The 22727-nt window shown below is 41.1% G+C and overlaps 1 protein-coding gene across 2 annotated transcripts in view; it reads right to left on the reverse strand.

Annotated features, from left to right (window-relative positions):
* Positions 1-15535: 15535 nt before the first annotated feature.
* The window catches only part of ddb1 (damage specific DNA binding protein 1), a 43658-nt gene continuing 36466 nt past the window's right edge, over positions 15536-22727 (reverse strand). For both annotated transcript variants that reach the window (XM_088992154.1, XM_088992152.1), the window contains exons 23-26: positions 22015-22124; positions 21271-21440; positions 18101-19224; positions 15536-16094 (exon numbers count right to left, since the gene is read on the reverse strand). In XM_088992154.1, coding sequence (XP_088848280.1) covers positions 18965-19224; positions 21271-21440; positions 22015-22124 — 540 coding nt within the window. In that variant the 3' untranslated portion in view covers positions 15536-16094; positions 18101-18964. The remainder of the gene's footprint in view (positions 16095-18100; positions 19225-21270; positions 21441-22014; positions 22125-22727) is intronic.

Raw genomic sequence — 22727 nt, forward strand, 5'->3', positions numbered from 1 at the left:
CACATAAATCTGCTTCAATTCCAAGCCACGACAGTTCCACATATGCATTAGCACTCTGCGCTGATGCGCCTTTCAACTCATCGCGGGCTCCTCAAGCCATGCATCCATCAGAAGCTGGAATAACAGCAAGAATAGATCGAGGAGAGATGGGCACCCTGGACAGAAGGTGTTAATATTGTTACCTACGGGACCAAGTAAGCTACTGGCAAAGTGGCAGGGCCCATACGCTGTGACTAGGAGAATAGGACCTGCCACATATGACATTCTCTGCCCTGACAAACAAAAGAAAAATGTTAACCACCTGGGAATGGCCAATTGCCGCTGGGACCTGATTGGCCAGAAGTTTAGGTGAAGCACCTTTGAAACCAGACTGAGACAGTCACTTCGAGGAGGAAGAAGAGGGAGAAAGGTCAGCCTGGAGAGCAATGTTACCTGTGGTCAGCCGAAAACTGACATCAATTGCAACTTCAAATAAAGAAACCTCAAAATATCCTTCCTGGATCTGGCTGAGTGAACTTTTATCATCTTTCCATCTGCTTGCTGTCTCGCCGCATAACAGAAGCGCTAAAGTGCGCTGGGCTGAACTGGAGGCTTGAAAATCTATCCCACTGCGTGAATGTAGATACAGTAAAGTCTCGTTATATCGATATCGGATATATCGATAGTCCCGGTTATATCGATATTTTTTCGGACTCCCTTGAATATCGATATAACGAGACTTTACTGTACATACATCGTTGTTACAACATGCACAATGTGATTGTCGTAAATATTTTAAAGTCACTCATTGTCTCCCAAAAACTGAACACTCAACTCAGTTGTTTTTTTTAAATTATGATAAATTAAATTAATGGCGTAATATTAAAAACCATAAATACATTTTTGACAGGGGAGTAAAACTCACATGAGTGAATTGTTCACAGATCGCTTGGATGCTGAAACATTTTTTTTTAAGTTCTGCGGCTTTGGAGATGGGCGGAGACGCTCTGGAACTGAAATACACTTTATGTGACCAGCCATTAAATGAAGTCCGTTCCAAAGTCTCACAGCTTCTACAGTACATGAAAGAAGAAAAATGATGTTTGAACAGGACATTTCACACCCTCCGGCTTGCGAATCATCACTTCACTAAAAAGGAGTCAGCCATTTGGACTGTCTGCAATAAAGAGGAATACACAGTTCTAGAATAGGTTTGAGGGTGAGTGGGAAGAATTGCAAACGAGCTTGATACCATTGTTGACCCTATCAGTTAGTAGAAAAACTTTATATAGAACGTGCGGCAAATATGCGGGAATGCTCGGAGGTGTCATGCCCCAGCCGAAACACACAGGAAATTGGAAATTAATGCTTGTAAATATATCACACAAAGGAAATGTCCAATGTTAAAAATGCCTCCAGTGAAGTTGATGGTACATGACATCACTGAAGATGACTTGCAAGATTACCTCTACAAATAGTTCCGATCAGGGGCCAATATGAAAATTTATGGATGGAAAGTGCTATGGAAATAACATTTGATAGATCGATTAAACAGTCTGAATTGAGTGTCTACATTTCACAGCAGCAAAAACAAAACTGCTGTAAAGGCAGCCCACTCGCGCCACCATCTTGAAGTCAAAACAATACAAAAAAAATCAATATCAAATAATGTGACACAACACAAAAGACACAAGACAGTCATTCAATCTTCAGCACTTTCTGCAACCTCTTTGTTGCATGAAGCAGATCGAGATAAAAGAGCAGAGGATGAAAGCGTCCTTTTCACCAGTGGCTCAGGGACGTTATGCTGGAATATACACGTCAGCTAAAAGCTAAATGTGTCATGATCTGGTTGATGACCAACGGGTGGCGCTATCGGCCCAGTCTGCACCTGCACAGGATCAGTGGCGGACTGCCACGTTCGGATTGGCGACCAACGGGTAGCGCTGTCAGCCCTCCCTAATGCCTCGCAGGTGCTGGTCGTTCCCAATCAGTGACACTCAAAAGGACTCCCGGCCAACCATTCGCTGTCGGGTCATTGTTATATGCTGTGTATGCAATTGTGTATGTATTGTATGCTGTGCATGTGTTTGTTTCATCTTGGCAGACCTTTACTTTTGGATTTTCTTTTGCTACTTTGTATTTTTATGTTCAAATGATTTTAACGTTTTAGATTTTGTTCCTGTTGACTTTATTTTAATATAATTACTCAAATACAAACTGCTGCTCCCTCCTGCCTGCTTTTTGGGATCCACAACTGCCATCACCACCTTGCAAACCGTGACACAATGTTGAAAGCAAACACAAAGCTTTAGCATCCATTGATGAAAAGTGGCTGTCTCACATCTGCTGTCCCACATAAATCTGCTTCAATTCCAAGCCACGACAGTTCCACATATGCATTAGCACTCTGCGCTGATGCGCCTTTCAACTCATCGCGGGCTCCTCAAGCCATGCATCCATCCAGCTCCAGACTGTCCAACAGCACCTCAACAGCAATTCTATTTGCTGTCTATTTATTTCTAATTTGCATAAATGCCAAACCACACTGTGTAGCCATTGTGGCGGGGTGGCAGATGTCAGAGGCACTGAGCAGTTGTGCATTCAGTGGAAGCAAGCCAGTTTTCCACTTTTCCAAAAGTGTAAATTTAAGACTTTTAATTGTCTTTAGGTATTTATGTAAGTCAGTCAATACCAACGATTCCCAGCAACTCTGCCATGGCACAGTGTTGCGTCATAAACATCGAGTCACCAGAATCAATTATAAGGTGGATAAACCTCCCGACTCCCCCAGAATCATTTACTTTTAAAAATTCTGCTGGCCCGTTTCGATGACCTGTTTGCCACCGTAATCCAACAAAGACGTGTGCTCATGTGCAGCGAATAAATTTGTGGCTTAACTTAAATAAACAAAGAGTTGCCTCCGTGAAACACTTCCACAAGATTATATTGTGTAAAGTGTGATGTCACGAGAGGCTGGGTCATGAGAGGCTGGGTCCTGGAGGGGAAATACATTCCACTAAGACGGTTTCACCCAGAGAGAGTTTTTTGGCCCCATCTGGTGGAAGGCAGCAATCCAAACCCCACACCTGTGGCTGTTCGTGGCTTGATTGGCATGCATGGCTTTTAAGGCCAGAGAGCCTCTGAGTGTGCGGCCGGGGAGACAATCTCCATTGTTGTGCTCTGTGGCGAAACACAGAGAAACTGATTGCTGCATAGAACTCGTCGCCAGTTGGGACCATAGGACACTGGATTTGGACCCTTGCTAAAGGTGGCTAGGCTACCTAGAAAGGACGTCAAGAGGGGTGAGGCCTAGAAATGCATGGGAGAGAACCCCATCTTCAGTTTCACCTCAAAAGTAACTTTATTATACTTTGAGAATTGGAAGGGACGCTATTCTTGCCTTTTTTGTTTGTGAATTTCCCCTGAAACCCTTTATTAAAATCTTTGTTTGCATTCAAACCTGTCGCCCATTGCACTCCTTGTCCTGCCCCCCTGAGAGCTAGCCTCTGATGACATTACAAAAGGAGTTTGCGCTACGTATTGAAGTTAATGGACTGACACCTTGGACAGAATCAGAATCAGAATCAGAATACCTTTATTCGTCCCGCAATGGGGATATTTGACAAGCTCTGTGTTCTCTCCCTTTCTGAGCCTCAGCCCACAAGCACACCAGATTTAAGTCTGGGGAGTTAAAGCATAAAATATGTCGATTGCCAGCATCGATGTATCGAACAAATAAAACAGTGTGGTTACCGCAAATGCAATTGACTAACATCTGCATATGTATTTTCTATACCTGCAGTAAGACACCCCCATGTTCACAAGAGGAACACACGCACACACATGCACGCACGCACACGCACACACACACACACATACACACACTACCTGCTGCTGCTAATCTGAATTGGGGCGTCAAATTTCTCTGAAGATCATCTCTCCTCTCCGGGCAGCAAATAAATGGATGGCTGTAGAATTTTGGATACCCCCGGTTTAAACATGCAAATATTCTTAACTCTGCCATCTGAAAGAATTGAAAATCATTTGGAAGTGGAATCGAAACGGAACCACTGTCAAATTCATATTCACGCTATTCAACCCTAGACACGTGAGATCATTAGCTGTTCTTTGAGAAATGTTACACTTACAACATGCTGTTTTTCTTTAGTGTTTTTTGAGAGTTAAAGAAGACGAAGCAGGTTTGACAGCATTCTCGACTTGTCACTTTGCTCCGATGCATTCTCCCATTTTACGCCATACATGGCAAGTTCCTCAAAAACAGGATCTGTTTTTGGCAAACCTGAATTTATCACCACAGATCAAAAGCAGTTTTTCAAAGGAATTCAAAGAACCGTTTTTTTTTTTCTTCTGGTGTATAAGGTGCACCGGAGTTTAAGGCACCCCCAATGAATGGTGTATTTTCAAACTTTTTCCATATATAAGGCGCACCAGACTATAAGGCTCACCTTCTATTAATGAAAAAAGTTTTCCAAATATAATACAGAAATATAGAAAAGTTTTCCAAATGTAAGGCACATCACATTATAAGGCACTACAGTAGAGGCTGGGGTTCTGCACTACTTCTACATGTGCAAATAGAGTCTGTGATTGATGACAGTAGTTGCGAAACCTATTGTGGCTCAATATTACATACACATAAGACATTACATACACATAAGGCGTACCTGCGTATAAGGTGCAGGGTCATCACTTGAAGAGAATCAAGGTTTTAGGTACGCCTTATACAACGGAAAATGCTGTGTTTGAAGGGCCTCATTGAAATTAAGCATGAACAATAGCTCGATTCAGCTTTCCTCATTCTGACTTGAAGTTGAACAAAGACTTCCAAAAACTGCAGAGCCTGGCTCTCAAATGTTTTACGGCCTCATGTTAGTCTCAATGATACCTGGAAGGAAATTGAAAAAGGAAGTGTGTAATGACTTATAGGCCACCCGCTATACGCCCTGTGATTGTCTATGAGTGCGACAGAAAATGGAGAGTTCAGCCAGAGATGGTGCTGCTATGATGCTGACTGTAGAGTTTTGTACACATGTGTGCACCAATTGCAACTGTAGCACAAGAGTTTCTGTTGACTCCATTAGTCGGGACATATGGTTAGTCCACTTACAACACAGAAAACCTCCTCCAAACGCAAGAGTGTCCTCTCATCCCCATGTTGCCTCTGTAATCCACCTCTTCGCTTCAGCAAATCTCTGCATCCTTTCCTCTCCTCCAATGCATTATTCATTCCCATGTTCACAGGCTTTCTTCCTTCTTGTGCTTGATCAATAAAACATACCTGTGTGCTTGTTCCTTCACCTTTGCATCTGATTGCTATCTTCCGAAAGCCAAATAGTGGGCCATGTAAAGCACATTAAAGAGCAGTGGTCCTTTCACCGTGGAAGATATTGACACCATTTAAGGCCGCGTTGCCCTTGCATGAACCTAGTCTCTAATTTGGGTGTATATCGCCAAAGTAGTTTAATCACAAATCCACTAAAGGTTTCATCTTCTGAATGCAGTCCAGAGAAAGAATGACATCCACTGCACTTAGGCTGTATTCCCTCATTTGAGAAAAAAAAGTTTTTTTGAGGGCACTCAATGGCCTACAGGTATCTGGGAGTGAAACAGAACAAAGCAGTGGAATGGGACATTGAAAGGAGAGGGCATTCTTTCTAGGTCTACAAACATCAAACACTAAGTCTTGCATCAGTCTTGCATCGCTTGGCAACAACTGTCACAGTCCAGTTTGCAGCTGTCAGCAACGAAATACAAACACAGCTAAAAGAAAATCGTAATGTTTCTATGCACTTAAAACAGTTCATCACTACAGTAATAATCACAATGTCATTGACACCATAATCATACATACATATAATTGTAATTAGTCGGAGAAGATTTGAAGACCCGGTCCGGCCTCCCTGTGTGGAGTTTCCATGTTCTCCCGGGGCCCGCGTAGATTTTCTTCAGGTGCTTGGGTTTCCCCCCACGTTCCAAAAACATGCATGGCAGCCGGATTGAACAAATATCCCTGGTTGTTTGTCTCTGCGTTCCCTGTGATTGGCTGGCAACCAATTCAGGGTGTGCCCGCTTAGTGCTCGAAGACGGCTAGGATAGGCTCAAGCACTCCCCGCGACCCTAATAAGGATAAAGCGGTCTGGAAAATGAATGGTTAGATGGATAGTAGTAGATGTAGTAATAGGAGTAGCAGTGTTGTGTGATTGGCGGGCAACCAGTTTGGGGTGTCACCCCGCCTACTGTCCAAACAGCTAGGATAGACTCCAGTACGGCCACGATCCTCGTGAGGATAAGCCAAATAGAAAGTGGATGAATAGATCATCATTCTTTTTACTATAATTCTTCTTATTGTTGTTGTTGACTCCATGTGTGTAAATATCATCTCCATTTACAGATTAACTACTGACACAGTACAGTACAGGGCAGCCAAGTGGTCCAGTGGTTAGCGTGTTGACCCGACAGTGCAGAGGTCGTGTGTTTGATCCATGGTGCGACTTTCCTGTGTGGCGTGTGCATGTTCTCCCCAGGCTTGTGTGGATTTTCTCCGGGCACTCCAGTTTCCTTCCACATTCCAAGAACATGCAAGGCAGGTTAATGGAACACTCTAAAGTTTAGAGTGTTCCATTAACCTGCCTAAAGGACAGTTTAGAGTCTAAACTGTCCTTTAGTGTTCATGTGAGCATGGATGAGTTGGAAACAAATTCAGGGTTTCCCCTCACCTACTGCTCTCGCACCCCCCACCCTTGCAACCGTTGTGAGGATAAATGGATGGACAGTATCGTACATGAGTATTATGTGAAGCACTGTACATGAGGGGGAGTAATTATGTATGGTAGTTACATTTATTTTACAGATTTACATATATAAATCAGGATGCATTGTATTGTATTATAGATTTTGTGAAGCTTGTGGGTTCCTAGAGAAATGACATGTTGAAAATATGGAGAAAATGCTTTTGGGTAAGACTTTAAGTCTGCATTATTTCAGAAATTACTAAGCGCAAAGTTCTAAAGGGTGTTGTTAACTTAGTATGCACTTGTGTTAGCATTTTCCTGGAATCGCTTATTGATATTAACATAGTGCTGAGGTGGCTAACAGTTTCTGTGCCCTGGCAGCTAAGAATAATTATAAGCATTCCTTTTGTTAGTTCCGGAAGGACAAATTGCATCTCTTTGCACCTTATAGAACATGAACGTGCAACCTCCCCCCTCCCCTACACACACAGGGTCCAAGTAGTAATGGAGGAATGTGAGTGTGCTATACATGAACGAGCACCCTGAGCAGTGCTTTGCTCAGGGGTATATTGACATTGCTCGTGATGCAAATTGGCTATTCTCCAACAGGGCTACATTGAGTTGGGCGCTTTCCCAGCTGACTGGGGAGGAGAATGGCAAATTGCACCTTCCAATAGCCAGTCACCCAGCGCATTCCAGAGACAGACCACAAGTCGCACTCAAATTAACAATGTCACTGAGTAGGAACTGCATCTACCCTCCCTGTCGGGTGAGTCCACAGCAACGGTCAATTATCCCAAACATTTTTTTTAACTGATGAAAAATATGTAGGTTTTTTTTCATGCATCATTGCTTTTCCATGAGATTAACATCTGGACATTCCAATAAGAGACTGGCTGATTGCATGCCTCCGGTGTATTTTTTCTTCTTCCCAAGACTCATCCTCCAATATAGGGCACATTATTAATTGGAATATTTTATGCCAAACATCAAAAGTATAGTGATATAGTGTGATCACAGACATCACATTATTAACATAATATAATGAAAAAGCCGAGTTCAGAGAAGAGGATACAAAACACCTTTTGGAAATTAAAAAAAAAAAAACAATACAGCCGTGGTGCTGATGAGGGCTTGTATACTTCTGACCAATCTGACCTGAGTGGCTGACCGACCTGCAGTTATGTACAGTAGCTAAGTCAAAACGCATTTGCCGCAGGAGGTGAATCACTGTCCAGTAAGAAATAGTGCGTCAGAAAGTGGCAACAGTGGCGTTGCCAAATGCATTAAACTTGCCGCTTAACCCCATTATGTTCCTGGGGGGAAATACATATTTTCTTTTGAGCACAGATTACAATGAATCTGTGACAGGAACTCTGCTTTTGGTCCAAGGAAATACATGAAAGCTGAGACGAGGTGCAATCATAAGGTTAAAACGGATGTGAATCTATTTTTGACAGTCTCAAGGTGGAATGCACTCGGTTCAGTGGTTCCAAACAGTGAGGTCAGAACCTCACAGCAGCTCGCGGGAGGAAATTGTGCAGGTAAGAAATAAACTTTACCACGGCTTGAACAAAAAAGAATGTGGGTCATATTATTGTAAGTCATGTCGTTTATCCTCCAGAAATTGGCATTTTGAGCAACAATTATTACATTATATTTTAAACTTCAAAAAGATTCATGTTGATTTGATCATGTTTATTGAATAACACTGAGGAAGGCAATTTTACATTTTATGTTAAGTTAGTGCTGACACGTATATTATGAATTACATTTTTAATGAAATCTAACATGGGTCTGATTTTCTCTATCACATTGAGTTTCTGAGCCATAGGACCAATTTTCTTTAAAAAAAAATGTCCAAATGTCCATGTATGTATGTGTGTGTGTGTGCGTGTGTGTGTGTGTGTGTGTGTGTGTGTGCGTGGGGGGGGGGGGGGGGGGGGTGCGTGCATGTATGCATGCATTTATGTATGTATGGATGGATGGAAATAAAAGACTGAAAAGTAATAGTTCAAACTAAAAAAACAACATCCATCTATCCATTTTCTAATATACTTATCGCAGTTGTCTCTGAGCAGTGGACAGGAGATGCCCCGAACCGATTGCCAGCCAATCGCAGATGACACACAAATGAACAACAATCCAAGCCCACATCCACACTAAGGGACAATTGGCAGTGTTCCATTAACCTGCCATGCATGTTTTTGAAATGTGGGAGAAAACCGGAGTAAAACCCGCACAGGGACGTGGAGAACATGGAAACTCCACACAGGAAGCCCGTGACCTTCTGCACTGTGACGCTGACGTGCTCACCAGTCACCCATCAGGCTACCTACAAAAACAACATTCATTGAATTATTACTGCCAATGCAAAGACAAAGTGCCACTCATCATTTTTTCTAAATAGTCCAGGCCGTTTCTTAGTTATACTAGACTGTATATCGACCATCTTCAAAAAAAGATTGCTTGCAGAGATACATTATAAAAAAACACTCTTACTATATCAAGGAGTGGGCTTTTCTAAGTGCATGGTAACTGCTCAATTTAGTTCGCCTGGTACAGAAGGATTCAAGAGATCAGCTGCAGCCAGAGGTGGACAAGCAGTCTGAACTCTCAGGCTCAAGAACAGCCATCTTCTACGTCTTCTTATCTCAGTCACTGCAATTCCTGAATTTATTGGAGAATTCAAATTATGACATGGAGAGCTCCATTCCCAAATTTGTTTGGGTTTTGTTTTTTCATGCTTGGGTGCCGGTAAAGCGCTGGCCATGGCCTCTGGCAATGTTTTTTCTTTTCCATAAGGGAGGCAGCATTGACCTTTTTGTTAGCGCTTTGTTCCAGCTTCAACTGTTGTTACAGCGCTATATAAACCAATATGTACAGATTACATTGTATTTTGGACAGCCACCCTCATTTCAAGCTCACATAACTCCACACCCATAGAATTTAGGAATTATTATTTTTTCTGATGACAGAATAGAGTCGATATTATAATCATTTTATTTATTTATTGCTGGTTAATTTATTTTTTATTCATTTTCCCATTTATTCATTTAATTCATTTTTTGTATGTTAAAAATAAAGATTTTGACAACATTGGAATGTTTTATCTGTGCTTTTCTTGTGGAAATCCTGATGCGGCCCAACCTCACCCAGACTCTGCCTCCAGCGGCCCCCTGGTCAATTAAGTTTGAGACCCCTGCTCTAAAGTTTCTAACATTGTATTGAATGTTTATGTAGTCCTAAAACTCAATATTCTCAAAATTCAAGTGTCAATGACAAAAACACTGGAAACAGTGAATGAGTTAGCATGAGAATGAGTTAAACAATTAATTGTTTTTTTTTTGTGAGTCTTGAGATGACAGTGTGGGGAGTTGACGTCAACTAAAAGCCTGTGCAATATCATGTGACCCCAAATCATTCTAAATCTAATCGGCATGTCTTCAAAGATATCAGCAATGTCACACAGACATGTTAATCATCTGTTGTCAGCAGTTTTTGTCCGGGCGCAGTGTAGATGGGCTACATGGGCCTAACTCATTTCAACGGGGGGAAAGTGGGCCAGGGCGACGGACCCTGGGGGGGACCCGAAAGAGAGGATAGCTCCTACACCAATGCACTTGGAGTGGTCTGCCAGCCTCATTGACACTGTGTGATCAGCCCCAGAGAGCAAAATGTGGGCCAGGTAGCCAACCATGGTGTCGCATATAGAAACGTGCCCATGCTTACCACCAAACACTCTTCTACAGATAAGGCATTTGTTTAATTTTAAATCTTACTTTACAATACCCATCAAGACCTGGTGAAATGCTCGATGTTGAACCGATGGGTGTACGCGTGTGTGTGCGTGTATGTACGCGTGCGTGTGTGCACGTGGGAGACAGAGAGCACAGGAGCTCGCTGCCCACCAGCAGGGGTAAGATAACATTGAAGTATAAAACAGATATTGAATTTTTGTATGAAGCAAATTATTCAAGGATGAAACACGAATGTGCACTGTAAAGCCTTTTGCCCTCTGTGAAGAGTCTTATTTGCACATGCCAGAGCACAATTTCAACCAAAAGACTCCAAGGCATTTCCACTATGCAGGTACAATCCACCTCCACTTCAAAATCAATATACTGGTCAGAGTTCAAAAGACAGTCCAGAATGGAATTACATTAAAGGACAACCGACGTCTCCGGACAAGTTGTGTCCATAATTTGTAAAATGGCTTTAAATGACTTCTACTGAGCGTATTTTACAAAGATTCCACCGCATATAACTATATTTTACGTTTTAAGACTCGCGCTGAATACTTCGGAAGTCTTGTTTTTGAGTTGGTGACGAGTCCGTACGTGACGTCACTAAAGGACCGTAAAAAAGACGCATTCTCGCGGTCCTTCCATCACGTCAATGTATTTTGCTGTATTTGTTTGGTCTGGGGACCTCGTGTTGCACCCAAAAGCCGCCAGAAGGCCAGAAGAGGGCGTCCAAGCGCCATATAAGGAATTTATCAGCCTGTGGAAACAGAGGTGGCCACAGGAGGTCGCCATTTTGTGCCTCTTTTTTTGGTTGAGAGATTTACCCCCAATGTTGCCTCAAAATGGCACAAATAAATTATTTAATCGATTGCAAACATGTATGCTTTCCTCTTCAGAACTATTTGAATCATATTCATAAATGGATGTGTAACAAGAAAGCATATTCTCCGAATCTGAAGCAATCGTTTTGATTCACTAGCAATGCTAGACGTCTTGGCGTGATGTCACGAACAGGGGGCGGGACTTTCTGAAAATGCCCAATTCACAGCTCAATTTTTTTGCAGATTTTGGACACTTTAAGTCATTTTTATTGGTGTTTTGCATTTGACTAAAAATATCATACTGCGTGTTTTGGGTATTTTAGATGCTATAAAACGTTTTTCTGATGTCAGTTAAAAAACAAAAAAGTGACGTCGGTTGTCCTTTAAACCTTGAAACTCATTTTTGATGAATTTGCATACAATATGTTTAAATGAAAATCAACCAGCCTGCAACTGTGATGCTCTAGCGTGCAGTGAGAGATTGTCAGACAAGCCGAGGAAAATGCTCTAATTTCCCCTCATCCATCGATCATCCGTCCATTTATCGATCCTTCAATCGGTTTATTCTCATCAGGGTGACGGGCAGGCTGCAGCCTATCCCTGCTGACTGCTGAAGACTTCTGTCTTCAGGCAGTAGGCAAGGAACATTATGAAACGGTTTTCAGCCAATCGCAGGGCACACAAAGATGAATAGCCTTCCGCACTCACACACCAAGGGATAGTTAAGAATGTTCAATCAGCCTGCCATGCATGTTTTTTGGAATGTGTGAGTAAAGCACAGTAAAAATAAAAGCCACGGAGTCACGGGGAGAACATACAAACTCCACACAGGAATGTCGTAGCCGGAATCCAACCCTGCACTTCTGCACTGTGTGGTGGATGTGCGAACCAGTCAACCACATTTTCATTTGTATTAAAATAATTTAGCCAATACAAATATGTCATTGTTCATCTATTTATGCCACTGATGTATGATGACAGGCAGAACAATCAAATGCCCTTTCACTGGATGGCAAATGGAATAAATAGCTTCTGTATGTTGTCATTCACTTCCAAGTTGTGTTCAATTAAACATGCAGATTTGACATGAAATCAATTTGTGATTGACCCTGGATCATCAGTATTTCATTCATCCATCCATCAATTTTCCAGCCTTTTGTTAGCGTTTTGATGTGCCACGAGATTTGTTCATGAAAATCTGAATGGCTGCTCAACAAAGCTTGCGCTGCTCTAGGTCTGGTCCTTTAATCTCGCAATAGCAGGTGATGAACTTTTATGTATGCGTGAACACAAAAGCTCATTGTCATCACATATCAACAGCCATCATATCGCATGAAGAATATATCAAATCTGTGCATATTTTATTTGGGTTTATAAGTATTAGAAATTCCGGTCCACGTTTCATAGGTCAACAAAGTTAGCATTGAGTAATGAGGACATGTTTACGCTAATAAATATTTTTGTCTCATGACTACATATAAATAACTACAAGTGCCCCAACTGCTTTACAGACGCAATGGCTGGTGTATCCACTTGAAAAAAAGACATAACCGGATTTAAAACAACACTAAAGCAGATGTAATGGAGTTCCGGGATTTGATTCAACAACCCTTCATGACCGGATGAACCACACAACAGTGGCAAATAGATGATATTTTATTCACCCCTCCATCCACTCAAACATAAAATATTGATGTTTTCATCTTGAACCATTTTTTCCAACATTAGGCATTGGATGTGCTATCGGCACAAAGGGCCGTTGTAATAAAGAACTTTAATTGGTGTTGTTTTCAACTAGTGTTGCCATGAGCAACATAATGAATCAATTGTATTGGACTCAGAGCAGGTGACCAAGCTGAACCGGAATGTCACTTGTGATTTGCTTTTTGGCCAAGTATGGGCTGTGAAAACATTTTCGACTACATTTTCATCCTGCCCAAGAAAATGTAAATAAATAACATAACTGTATAGTGAATACATGAACAGTTATACTTCATGTATGTAAAATGTGTTTGTGGTCAATCTCACAAAACGTGTTTGTGGTCAAGTGTATTTGCCCTCCAGCCTAAAGTCATCGGAGATTGTCTCCAGCTCGTCACACAAAGCTACTGTATATACAGTAATACTGTATATAGAAAAGCAGGTACAGTATTTCCACTTTTAAAATAACCAGGAACATGTTTCGTTTTGAAAGATAAATGTTGTCAATTGGACAAAGGAGCTGAGGGCTTTTGTGAGGCAGCAAGTCGAAAATTTAAGGGAGGACACTAAATCAGCTTGCTAAGTAAATTTCCACTACATTTATCTCTATTACTGACAAATGGGCTAAAGTGTAGAGCAGAAGTTTGTGAGTGGGGAATAATTTTCATGGACAGAAATAAGAATTAAAAAAATATCCAATTAAACAGGCACAAGTAGAAGAAAAAGTTCTCAAATTTCAATTTGGAAGCTGCCTGGAGTTCTGTACCAATAAGTCAGATGGGAATGATTTGTTTATATCCATCTTAAAATGATGAATAAGGTAAATTTTACAAGGTCACACATCTTCACGAAGCTTGATTGAAATGAAGACATTTTCAGTTTGTGCTTGAAATGCAACATTGTGTATGATCTTCACTCGTGAAGAATAAAGTTTGATAATGAAAAAGGTACACTTGAATAAACCAAAAGGCATTCATGTTTTCAGCAGTCTAATATTGAGTATGTCTTAAATGTTTTTTTCAGCTTTCATTTTCTCTTTTCATAAAAAAAGGTATGTTGTGACTGACAGAATAAACACAGAGGTCAGTCATGAAAACACAAAGAAAATCAAAACAAGAAAAGCACAGTCCTGTAATGCATGGTGCACATTTTCCGAGTCTTCTGAATGAAGTTCTTTAAGGATGTGAAGACAATTAAAAGTAAACCGCCAAAAACAATCATACCAGAACAATGTTATTGCTACAAACCTCAAGATTTGTTTAATTTTGAACAAACATTGCCGAGGTCAGTGCGGTTGCTAACCTCAAAGCAGTTCCATCTTTGTTGGCCTCTTGCTAAGCAATTTGATGCAAGTTGTCAGAGTTAGCAGAGGCCAATTGCTTTACTGGTACCTATTTTCCTGGTACTGCACATTGTCAAAGGTATTCTCATTAATTTACATTTCTTACTTGAATTTGCTCATTTCACACTTTGAAGTCAGGCGACACGGCAACTTCAGCATTTGCCATCCGTTGAGGAAGACCAGCGAATTCTTTCAGTGTGAGATTCAGTGAAAAGTTCAACACTCTCGAGCCATTAGTCACACGTCTGCGGTGTGCTAAACGTGATAAAACAGAAGAAATATTTGTCGTCCTGTAAAATTTTAATACAACAGACCCGCAGAAATGAACACTGCGTCAGAGACTACAACATGCGGTGGTCCAATGGTTCGTGCGGCGACCTCATAGTGTAGAGGTATTAATACCAGCTCCGGGCGCCCAGTGTGGAGTTTGCATGTTCTTTCCTGGTACTCCGGTTTCGTCCCAGTCTAAAAACATGCCTGGCGGGCTGATTGAACACTCTAAATTGTCCCTCAGTGTGAATGTGAGTATGGATGATTGTTCATGTGTGTGTGCCCTGCGATCGGCTGGGTGTTGACCATCAGAAACTAAAATAAATACTGTACATAAATAAAATGCTGGCAAAGTGTTTCCACGTATGGTGTCTGATAAAAACCTGAAGATCAACACAAATTCAAGATGAATGGATAAGGGAATGTAATCTTTTGCCCCATTTTTAAATGGCCACATTTAAATTGACTTCCATCCATTCTCACTACATTTTAGAAAGGTGACTGGATAAAATGGCACAGAAAAAGTATACAAATAATTGTACTGATGGTATAACATAAAATAGTATTTTAACCAATTACTTTTCAATACTACTTGCAGGAAATCACATTAAAAATAAATCAACAAAATTAGGATCAACTTCAGTCTCGATATGCATCTCGAAAGGGTTAATAGTAACCCGGTCTTAATTGTTAGCCAAGGCTAAGTAATAGCTGAGATCACCTTGAACTAAATCCAGAGGCAGAAATAGTTTGCAAAAATCTTTTAGAAATATATCGAGGAGATATATTCCAATAGTGTGGCTTTATTACAAATAAGAGGAGATAGAAAAATAATGGGGTCAAGGGCGAGGGTGATATATTGCATTAAAAAAAAGTACTGTACTGTACTAACTGCAAAGAAAGCCGCACACACAGTTTACAGTTCTAAAGCAATGTTTATTTGAACAAAGAAAACATCACAAAGACAAAATATCTATGAATCTATCCTTTTCTGTCGTTTTGTTGTTGTTTTTATCTGAATAGCTCCAGACATGTAAAAAGCGGTTATCGTTCACTGGTGGCATGAGAAGGAATTGCTAACGTGCCTGAAACTGTCACAAATGTGCTAAAACAACTTTGATGACAATATGGTTCCCTGTATTCGTAACCTATTGTTTCACATCGATACAGCCAAATACATTCAGACCAGTAATTGAATTTTTCCCTACCCCTTTGGATACAATAATCCATTTTTAAAGACAGTTCAATGCAGCTGTACATTCAAGGACTCAAACCTGGGCAAACATGTACAGATTGCTTTATTTATAATTATTTACAAAATTGCCCAGCCCAGGGACACCTTTTCAAAATCATTTCTCCAGCGGGCCATTTTTCTGTGTCCACGGGGCATGAAATACTAGTGGATCCTTGTCAGCTCCTCGACAATCTTAATGACCTCGTCAACAGTGGCTTCACGCTTCATGCCGCTGCCGTCATCGATCTGGAATTGAATCACATGAAACAGCGGGCTGTCACATGAGACAAAGCTCGCCAGTGCTGGTTATGGCGTAAACAAACAAGCACACGGAAGGCCAAAGACAGATTTGCTTCATTGATTTTATCGATGAAAAGGTTTCTTCAGCCGTCATCTGTACTTCTTTGAAGGTGTCGGACGAATAAACCTTTTCATCGATGGACCATTCCTGTACGACAGAGCTTACACAGACGTAATCATTTACTTTAGTTTCGATCCTTTATTGCTTTCAAAATGAAATGTAATACAAGTGGCTTTTTTTCCGAACAATGGAGGAGGTCGTTTTCCATTGGGACTTCATCAAAAGAGGGGAACCAAATGTATTGTTTTTTTTTTTAAATCAGCTCAGAGTGGAGCCACGGCCAACACACAAGGCGAACAGCATATGGTACCTGCACACTGACATTCCTCATTTAAATTTGAGCAGAAGGACAGATCTCAAATGTGTATGAATATTGAGACACCATCGTTGTGCGCAAAATGCCAAGGAAAGAAATTTGAGGGTGGTAGGAGGTTGCACGATGCATGTTAATAGATCTCCACCAATATAGAGTAACAGACAAACATTAAAGGAAAACTCCACATGAGAGATAGAAATAATTTGACTCTGACATAATGAAAATAAATAAATAATAAAATATAAACAATTAAAATCAGACATTGCTTTTGAATTGTGGTTCATCAGGTTATAAAAGGGGGAGCGCATTAGTGCCAATAGCAGCTGAGCCAGAATGTCATCTTCATTATGAGGAGTACCATCAATGTTGTCTGTGTGCGTAAATGGCACATAAAAAACATGAAACGATTGGGTGCTTAGAAACAGCTTGATCATCCCACAATCCTGACATCATCGGCAGTGTGCAGGCGAGTCAGAGCGAAAGAAACACACACACACCGCAGCAATGAGAGTTTGGCTTGAGAGATTGAAAAGATCAAAGAGTGAATATAGACGCAAAGTCATGCTCTACATAAAAAGGTAAACTTCTTCTTTTCCTTTCAGCTTTTCCCTTCAAGGGGTCGCCATAGCAAATCAATGTCCTCCATCTTTAGAGGTTTGATCCGCATGTTTGTTTTGGCCAAGCTTTTACGTCGGATGCCCTTCCTGACACAACACTCTGTATTTATCCGGGCTTGGGACCGGCACAAGAAGACGTATGTCCCATTGTGGCTACAGAACAAGCAACTCACTCAGTGAAAGGCTCCCAAACACAAAATGTTGATCGGCGCAGCAACATTAAAAAAAAAACAAAAACTATACTCACCATAAATAATTCTGGGTCAAATTATGGACATTGAAGAATATTGCATAAAACAGCGGCAGAACGAAAACTGAAATAAGGTGATTTCTATTTAAACCATTTTTTTTATATACCACTAGGGTTACTATGTTTCCACTGTTCATAGTAATGGCTTACTTAGCACTGTGCACAAGGCCACTTTTTTAACCATTAAAACATTTTTATCTGGTGCTAATTGTGAAAAGATAAATTGACATTTCTGATCAGGCCAATAACTTTCATTTGTCTTGAATGTGTTACTTAACGGTGCTATGCATGAATGTTTAATTAGACGGAAAATATGAGAAAGGGGATTTCATTTATTTATTTTGTGTATGCTTCTGTAAGTTTACTCCTGTTTACTGCCGAGTAAATCGTTGTATAATCATATTGCTGTTGGCAAATGAGTGCAATCATTTACACCTCAATTCCCAGCCCTATTAGGATAGCACGCAATATAATATTTCCCCTCAAGCAAAAGGGATGCATTGTGACATGACAGCCATCTGATTGCACACTTGGAACAACAACTTCCATAAGCTGCTTCAACATCAGTGGCCCATTAGAGCGTTCAACATTGTAAAACTAATTAAATATTTGGGTAAAGAAAATCAAGCCCAAGGTGATATTTAGAGAGAACACAGTGGCGAGTCGGTATGTGAATGAATGTCTCAAGATGATGAAGATTCCGCCTACCTGTAGTGTGCTGACGACCTCCTGCATCTTGGCTCTGCCGAGATCCAGGAAACTCTCAATCAGATCGCCATCAATAAATCCTGTGGCCTGATCCGTCTTTCGCTCGGTGTGGAAGGACCTCCAGGTGCCTCAATGTCAAGGGAAATGAATACAAGGTGGCTATGCTACTTTGCCTGAAGGTGGTACTCACTCACATAGGGAATAAATAACACTTGCACCCCGGTTTATCGAAATCATCCTGAACACATACGTGGACTGACTTTTTAGGAAAGGGGTTGTTGAGTGACACCTACTATCAGGTATGATAATTGCAATTGCTAAATCTGAACCTGCGCACATTCATGGTTAAGCACTTTGCAATACCGGTATGGAGATTTTTTTCTGCGGGTACCATCCTACAATATTCCCAGAGGAACTACCCTTTTCGCTATTTTTGGGCTCAGGATTTACCATTTTATTGCTTTGGCACATCCTGAGGATGCATGAACATCCATCTAAGTAACGAAGCTTCATTTGGATTGGATTTACCTTTATTAGTCTCGCAGTGGAGACATTATTTGGACTACAGTAGCGCTTTTGACATTTATCTGCAACTATTTGAAGCTTTTGTTGGGGGTGGGGGAGTCTCAATTGCTTGCAGATATTGTGGTAGGGCTCCATTCCTCCTCCTGTGAATATTTACGGAGTAATAGGAATGTATCTCTATTTTTTTTTTCCAAAAAATTGCGGGGAAAATAAATTACCTGTTACTGCAAGAGGCAGAGGCCCTCCACATCCGTTCTAAAATGTGTTTTTTTTTCCTAAGAATGGCATAAAAATAGCCCACGCTTTCAGTTAGTGAGGTTTGAAACTCGTCCACAAATTTTAAAATGACGGAAAACGGTGTGCGGTCACAAACATTGAATACCTTCTCAACTCAATTCTAGTTCTCTTGAGGAAAGAGTGAGCACTGTGTCTATGTGCGGTATCCTGTTTGGTTTGAGATGACAAGAATGCAGGTGAACGGGGGAAAAAAGGATATAAGCTGTGTTCAATTTTGCCCACACTTTTGATGACCTTGTTGAGACGGTTCTGAAGGTCAAGGAGAAGGCTGTACCATCCCTCGGACAAAGAGGTCACCAGTCCTAGCACACAAATTCCAGAGAAAGGAAGAAAGAAAGAATATTGAGGACTACACTGAGTGCTGTGCGTCAATACAGTTATCGCCGAGCTAAAGTACCAAAACAACAAAGACTTCATTCAGGGAAAGAGAAACCTTGTCACGGCTGGTCGTGTAATAGAACTCAAAACACTTCACATGATAAATAAATAAAAGGATCATTAGACGGACAGCGTTCCTCATAATGCAACTTTCATGCTCGTATGCCAGAAGTACTTGATGGAGAGTGAAAAGAAACATTATTTCATGACATTCAATAATTCATTGTGATTTTCTCTTACATTTTACACTTGCAAGGCTTTGGAGGGTATGCAGGATGTGGGGTGGAAAATACACAACTTCACTAACTTTGGCATTCTTCTGATACACTGGGGTGGGTGCATCATCTGCATTGGAACATACGCAACTGCTTAACTCATTCACTGCCATTAGAGAATTTATTTGGGAATTGAAAAGCATGACGTGGAAACCCATTCCCTAATTTGTTTGGGTATTGTTTTTTTTTTCTTGCGGGGCGTTGGTCGTTTCGTTTCAAGCTTCGGTCAGACCTCTGCCAATGTTTTTCCCTCCCGCGAGGGGGCAGCATTAACCTTTTGTACAGCCACCCTCCACTTTCAATGCACTTTTTTCTGATGAAAGAAGAGAGTTTAAGGTTTCTTACGCTGCATTGAATGTTTATGTAGTCCTAAAACTCAATATTCTGTGCAATGTGAGTGAAAATGACTCAAAACCCTGGTACTGCAGTGAATGAGTTAAAGATGATGAGAAGGGGGCTGAGTTGGGTATTAATGCTCACCACATACTATCGTGGCCTATATATTCATCTTTCCCAACATGTTGAGCCAAGTACCTGAGCATGGGAAAGTGCTACAGGGTTGTTTCGATATCCAAAAATTTCTTTGCAGTCATACATGAAACATGCCGGTGGAATGTACGTTCCACACTACCAGACCTTGCTTTGAATTTTAACATTCCTTTTGACTTAAACAATCACTTGATGTTTTGTGTACATGCATTGGTTATACCAAGAAGAGACATAATATGAATTAATATTACTGTACATTAAATGTTGTATTATTGCATCTGGGGTTGTTTTTTCATGCTCGACTGTGATGAATTACGGAAACACTCACTCGGAGGACAATGGCATTTTAAAAACACTTTGGCTTGAGAATTAGGGGCAATGCTTTGCATTTCGCTTCAAAATAGTAAGTAGTTCATCAGTATCAAAAGGGGGCTGAGCAAAACAACACAAAAAGCGAAGTGATAAAACACTACATGAAACGACAGAGACCAAAAATTGTTCTATCTTCTGGAGATTGTATGATATCTTCCTTGAAACAAGTAAACAAGGAAAGTTTACTTCCGTTTGTACTTGGGCCATTCCCAGAGGCATCAGATACATCACGGTCTCAACTGTTTCCAGGGACGATAAGGCTAACAGGGTGAGTTTTCTTTACAACGCATAATGGCAGCATTTTTACTCAAGTGTACAGAGAAGGTTCTCATTTCCCATTAAACCTTCCCCCGAGATGGAAGGTGTGGAGGAGAAAAAAAGCCGGTGGAAACCTCTAAAAGGTGCATCTCACATCTGCTAGCCAACACTCCGGAGGCCCCTCAATCGCATTTACATTTTCAAAGATTTAATTGTCATTCGTGCGAGGTTCTTTCAGACAATGTGATGAAGATGATTAATGAGACGGCGCGCATCATCTCTACTCCAGCAAACCACAAGATGTTGCCGGGTATGATTTGCAACCTGGCTGCCGCTTTTCCCTTTGGATGTAAAGTCAGTCAACACGCACACACTCACACGCACACACACACACACACGCGCACACACACACGCGCGCACACACACACACACACACACACACACACGCACACACGCACGCACGCACGCACACACGCACGCGCACGCACCCGCACACACGCACGCACACACACTCACACACACACTCACACACACGGCAGCTCGAGTTGAATTTGATATTTGTGCGGCTGTGCCTACCAATCATGCCATTGACCGTGCCAAACAGAACAGACCCTTGGGTGGGTGTGGAACTTTCTCCCAAGTTCTGCAGCACCAAAGAGCCGTGGCAGAAGACGTTAACAAATTCTCCAAGGTGGAAGAGGCCCACTTCCTGGAGGTGTTGACGCTCCTCGTCTGTGGTGGCCGCACTGGCAGAAAGAACGGGTTGTCATAATCTCAGTCGTTATATGGCAGACACGTTGAAAAGGGAGGCAACGGATAAATTGCCTGGGAATTCCAATGAGGGAGAGAGAAAAAGACATCAAAAGCAATAAAGGATAGTGTGCAAAGGTGATTGATTAATCTGAAGACAAACATGAGCGGCAAAAATTTGAGAGGCTTTCGGAAAGGTCAGAAAATAGCGGCGGAAATGGATAACAGGGTGAGGAGTAGAGTAGTTGAGAGAGTGTCGGCAAGAGATAGACGATACAAAGTTAAAGGTCAATAAGATAGAGTGGCCGACTTGATTTATTAAGTAGAAAACAAGTGGTGGCACACGTTTCGTCATTTTTCATAATAATTTGTGTAATGTTAAACATGGGACAATGAACCTTTTCACTGGGATGTCTCCCAGTCGTAGCACTGCCTAAAAATAACTGTAAAATTTCCATGGAAATATACACACAAATCTTGTATGAAGAACTACTCCAGTATTGAATTACAAATTTGGCAATAAATAAAAAAATAAAAAGGTGACCTCCCTAACCCGATTCAGCTTCTCACCTGTCCTTCTGGCAAACAAAAAGATTAAAGGCGTTCTCCGCCCCAAGGAAGTTGTCATCATCTAGGATTTCCACAGCACTCATCCAGTTGGGATTGAAGTCCCGTGCAATCTATGAGACACGAGAGACATGAGCATCTGTCCAAGGATAAGCGATGAAGCTAACGCAAAACTCAGTTTTTTTCCCATGTCGGGACGTTTTAAGCATCAAGTATCACACCTTTTTAAACTTGTACCTTTTTGAAGACGCCAACAGAAAACCCATCTGTCATACTCTATGAACACGATTTTATCAATCTGGACACTCAGTTTCGTTTTTAATCTGTTAAATACTATATTCCTCCCACATCATTTAATGTGTATATATCGCTGCTGTCTGGTGAAATCTGCACCTGCAAAATCACTACTGCTCTGATAAAAAGAAAAAAAAAAAAAAAAAAAAAAAAAAAAAAAAAAAAAAAAAAAACAACTTCATTGTTTATGTTGGGAGTGCACTTTATATGGCTATTATATTCCATTGTGCAGCAACATCAACATAAGTAGTGGCAAAACCACGTTCAATTGCAAAATAAATGCCGATTTATTATGCTGTCATTGATAAAAACGGTAGGATACTCATCAGCCATTCAAATCAAAGTCTGGATCCGTAATGAATCCCAAAACAAACAAAAGGCCTCACAAAAGCTAAACAACCGTGTTGAATCATCTTCCGAAG

The sequence above is a fragment of the Hippocampus bargibanti genome, linkage group LG03 (genome assembly GCF_051943395.1).
Source record: "Hippocampus bargibanti isolate YZ-2025 linkage group LG03, ASM5194339v1, whole genome shotgun sequence".
In the NCBI taxonomy this organism is placed as follows: domain Eukaryota; kingdom Metazoa; phylum Chordata; class Actinopteri; order Syngnathiformes; family Syngnathidae; genus Hippocampus; species Hippocampus bargibanti.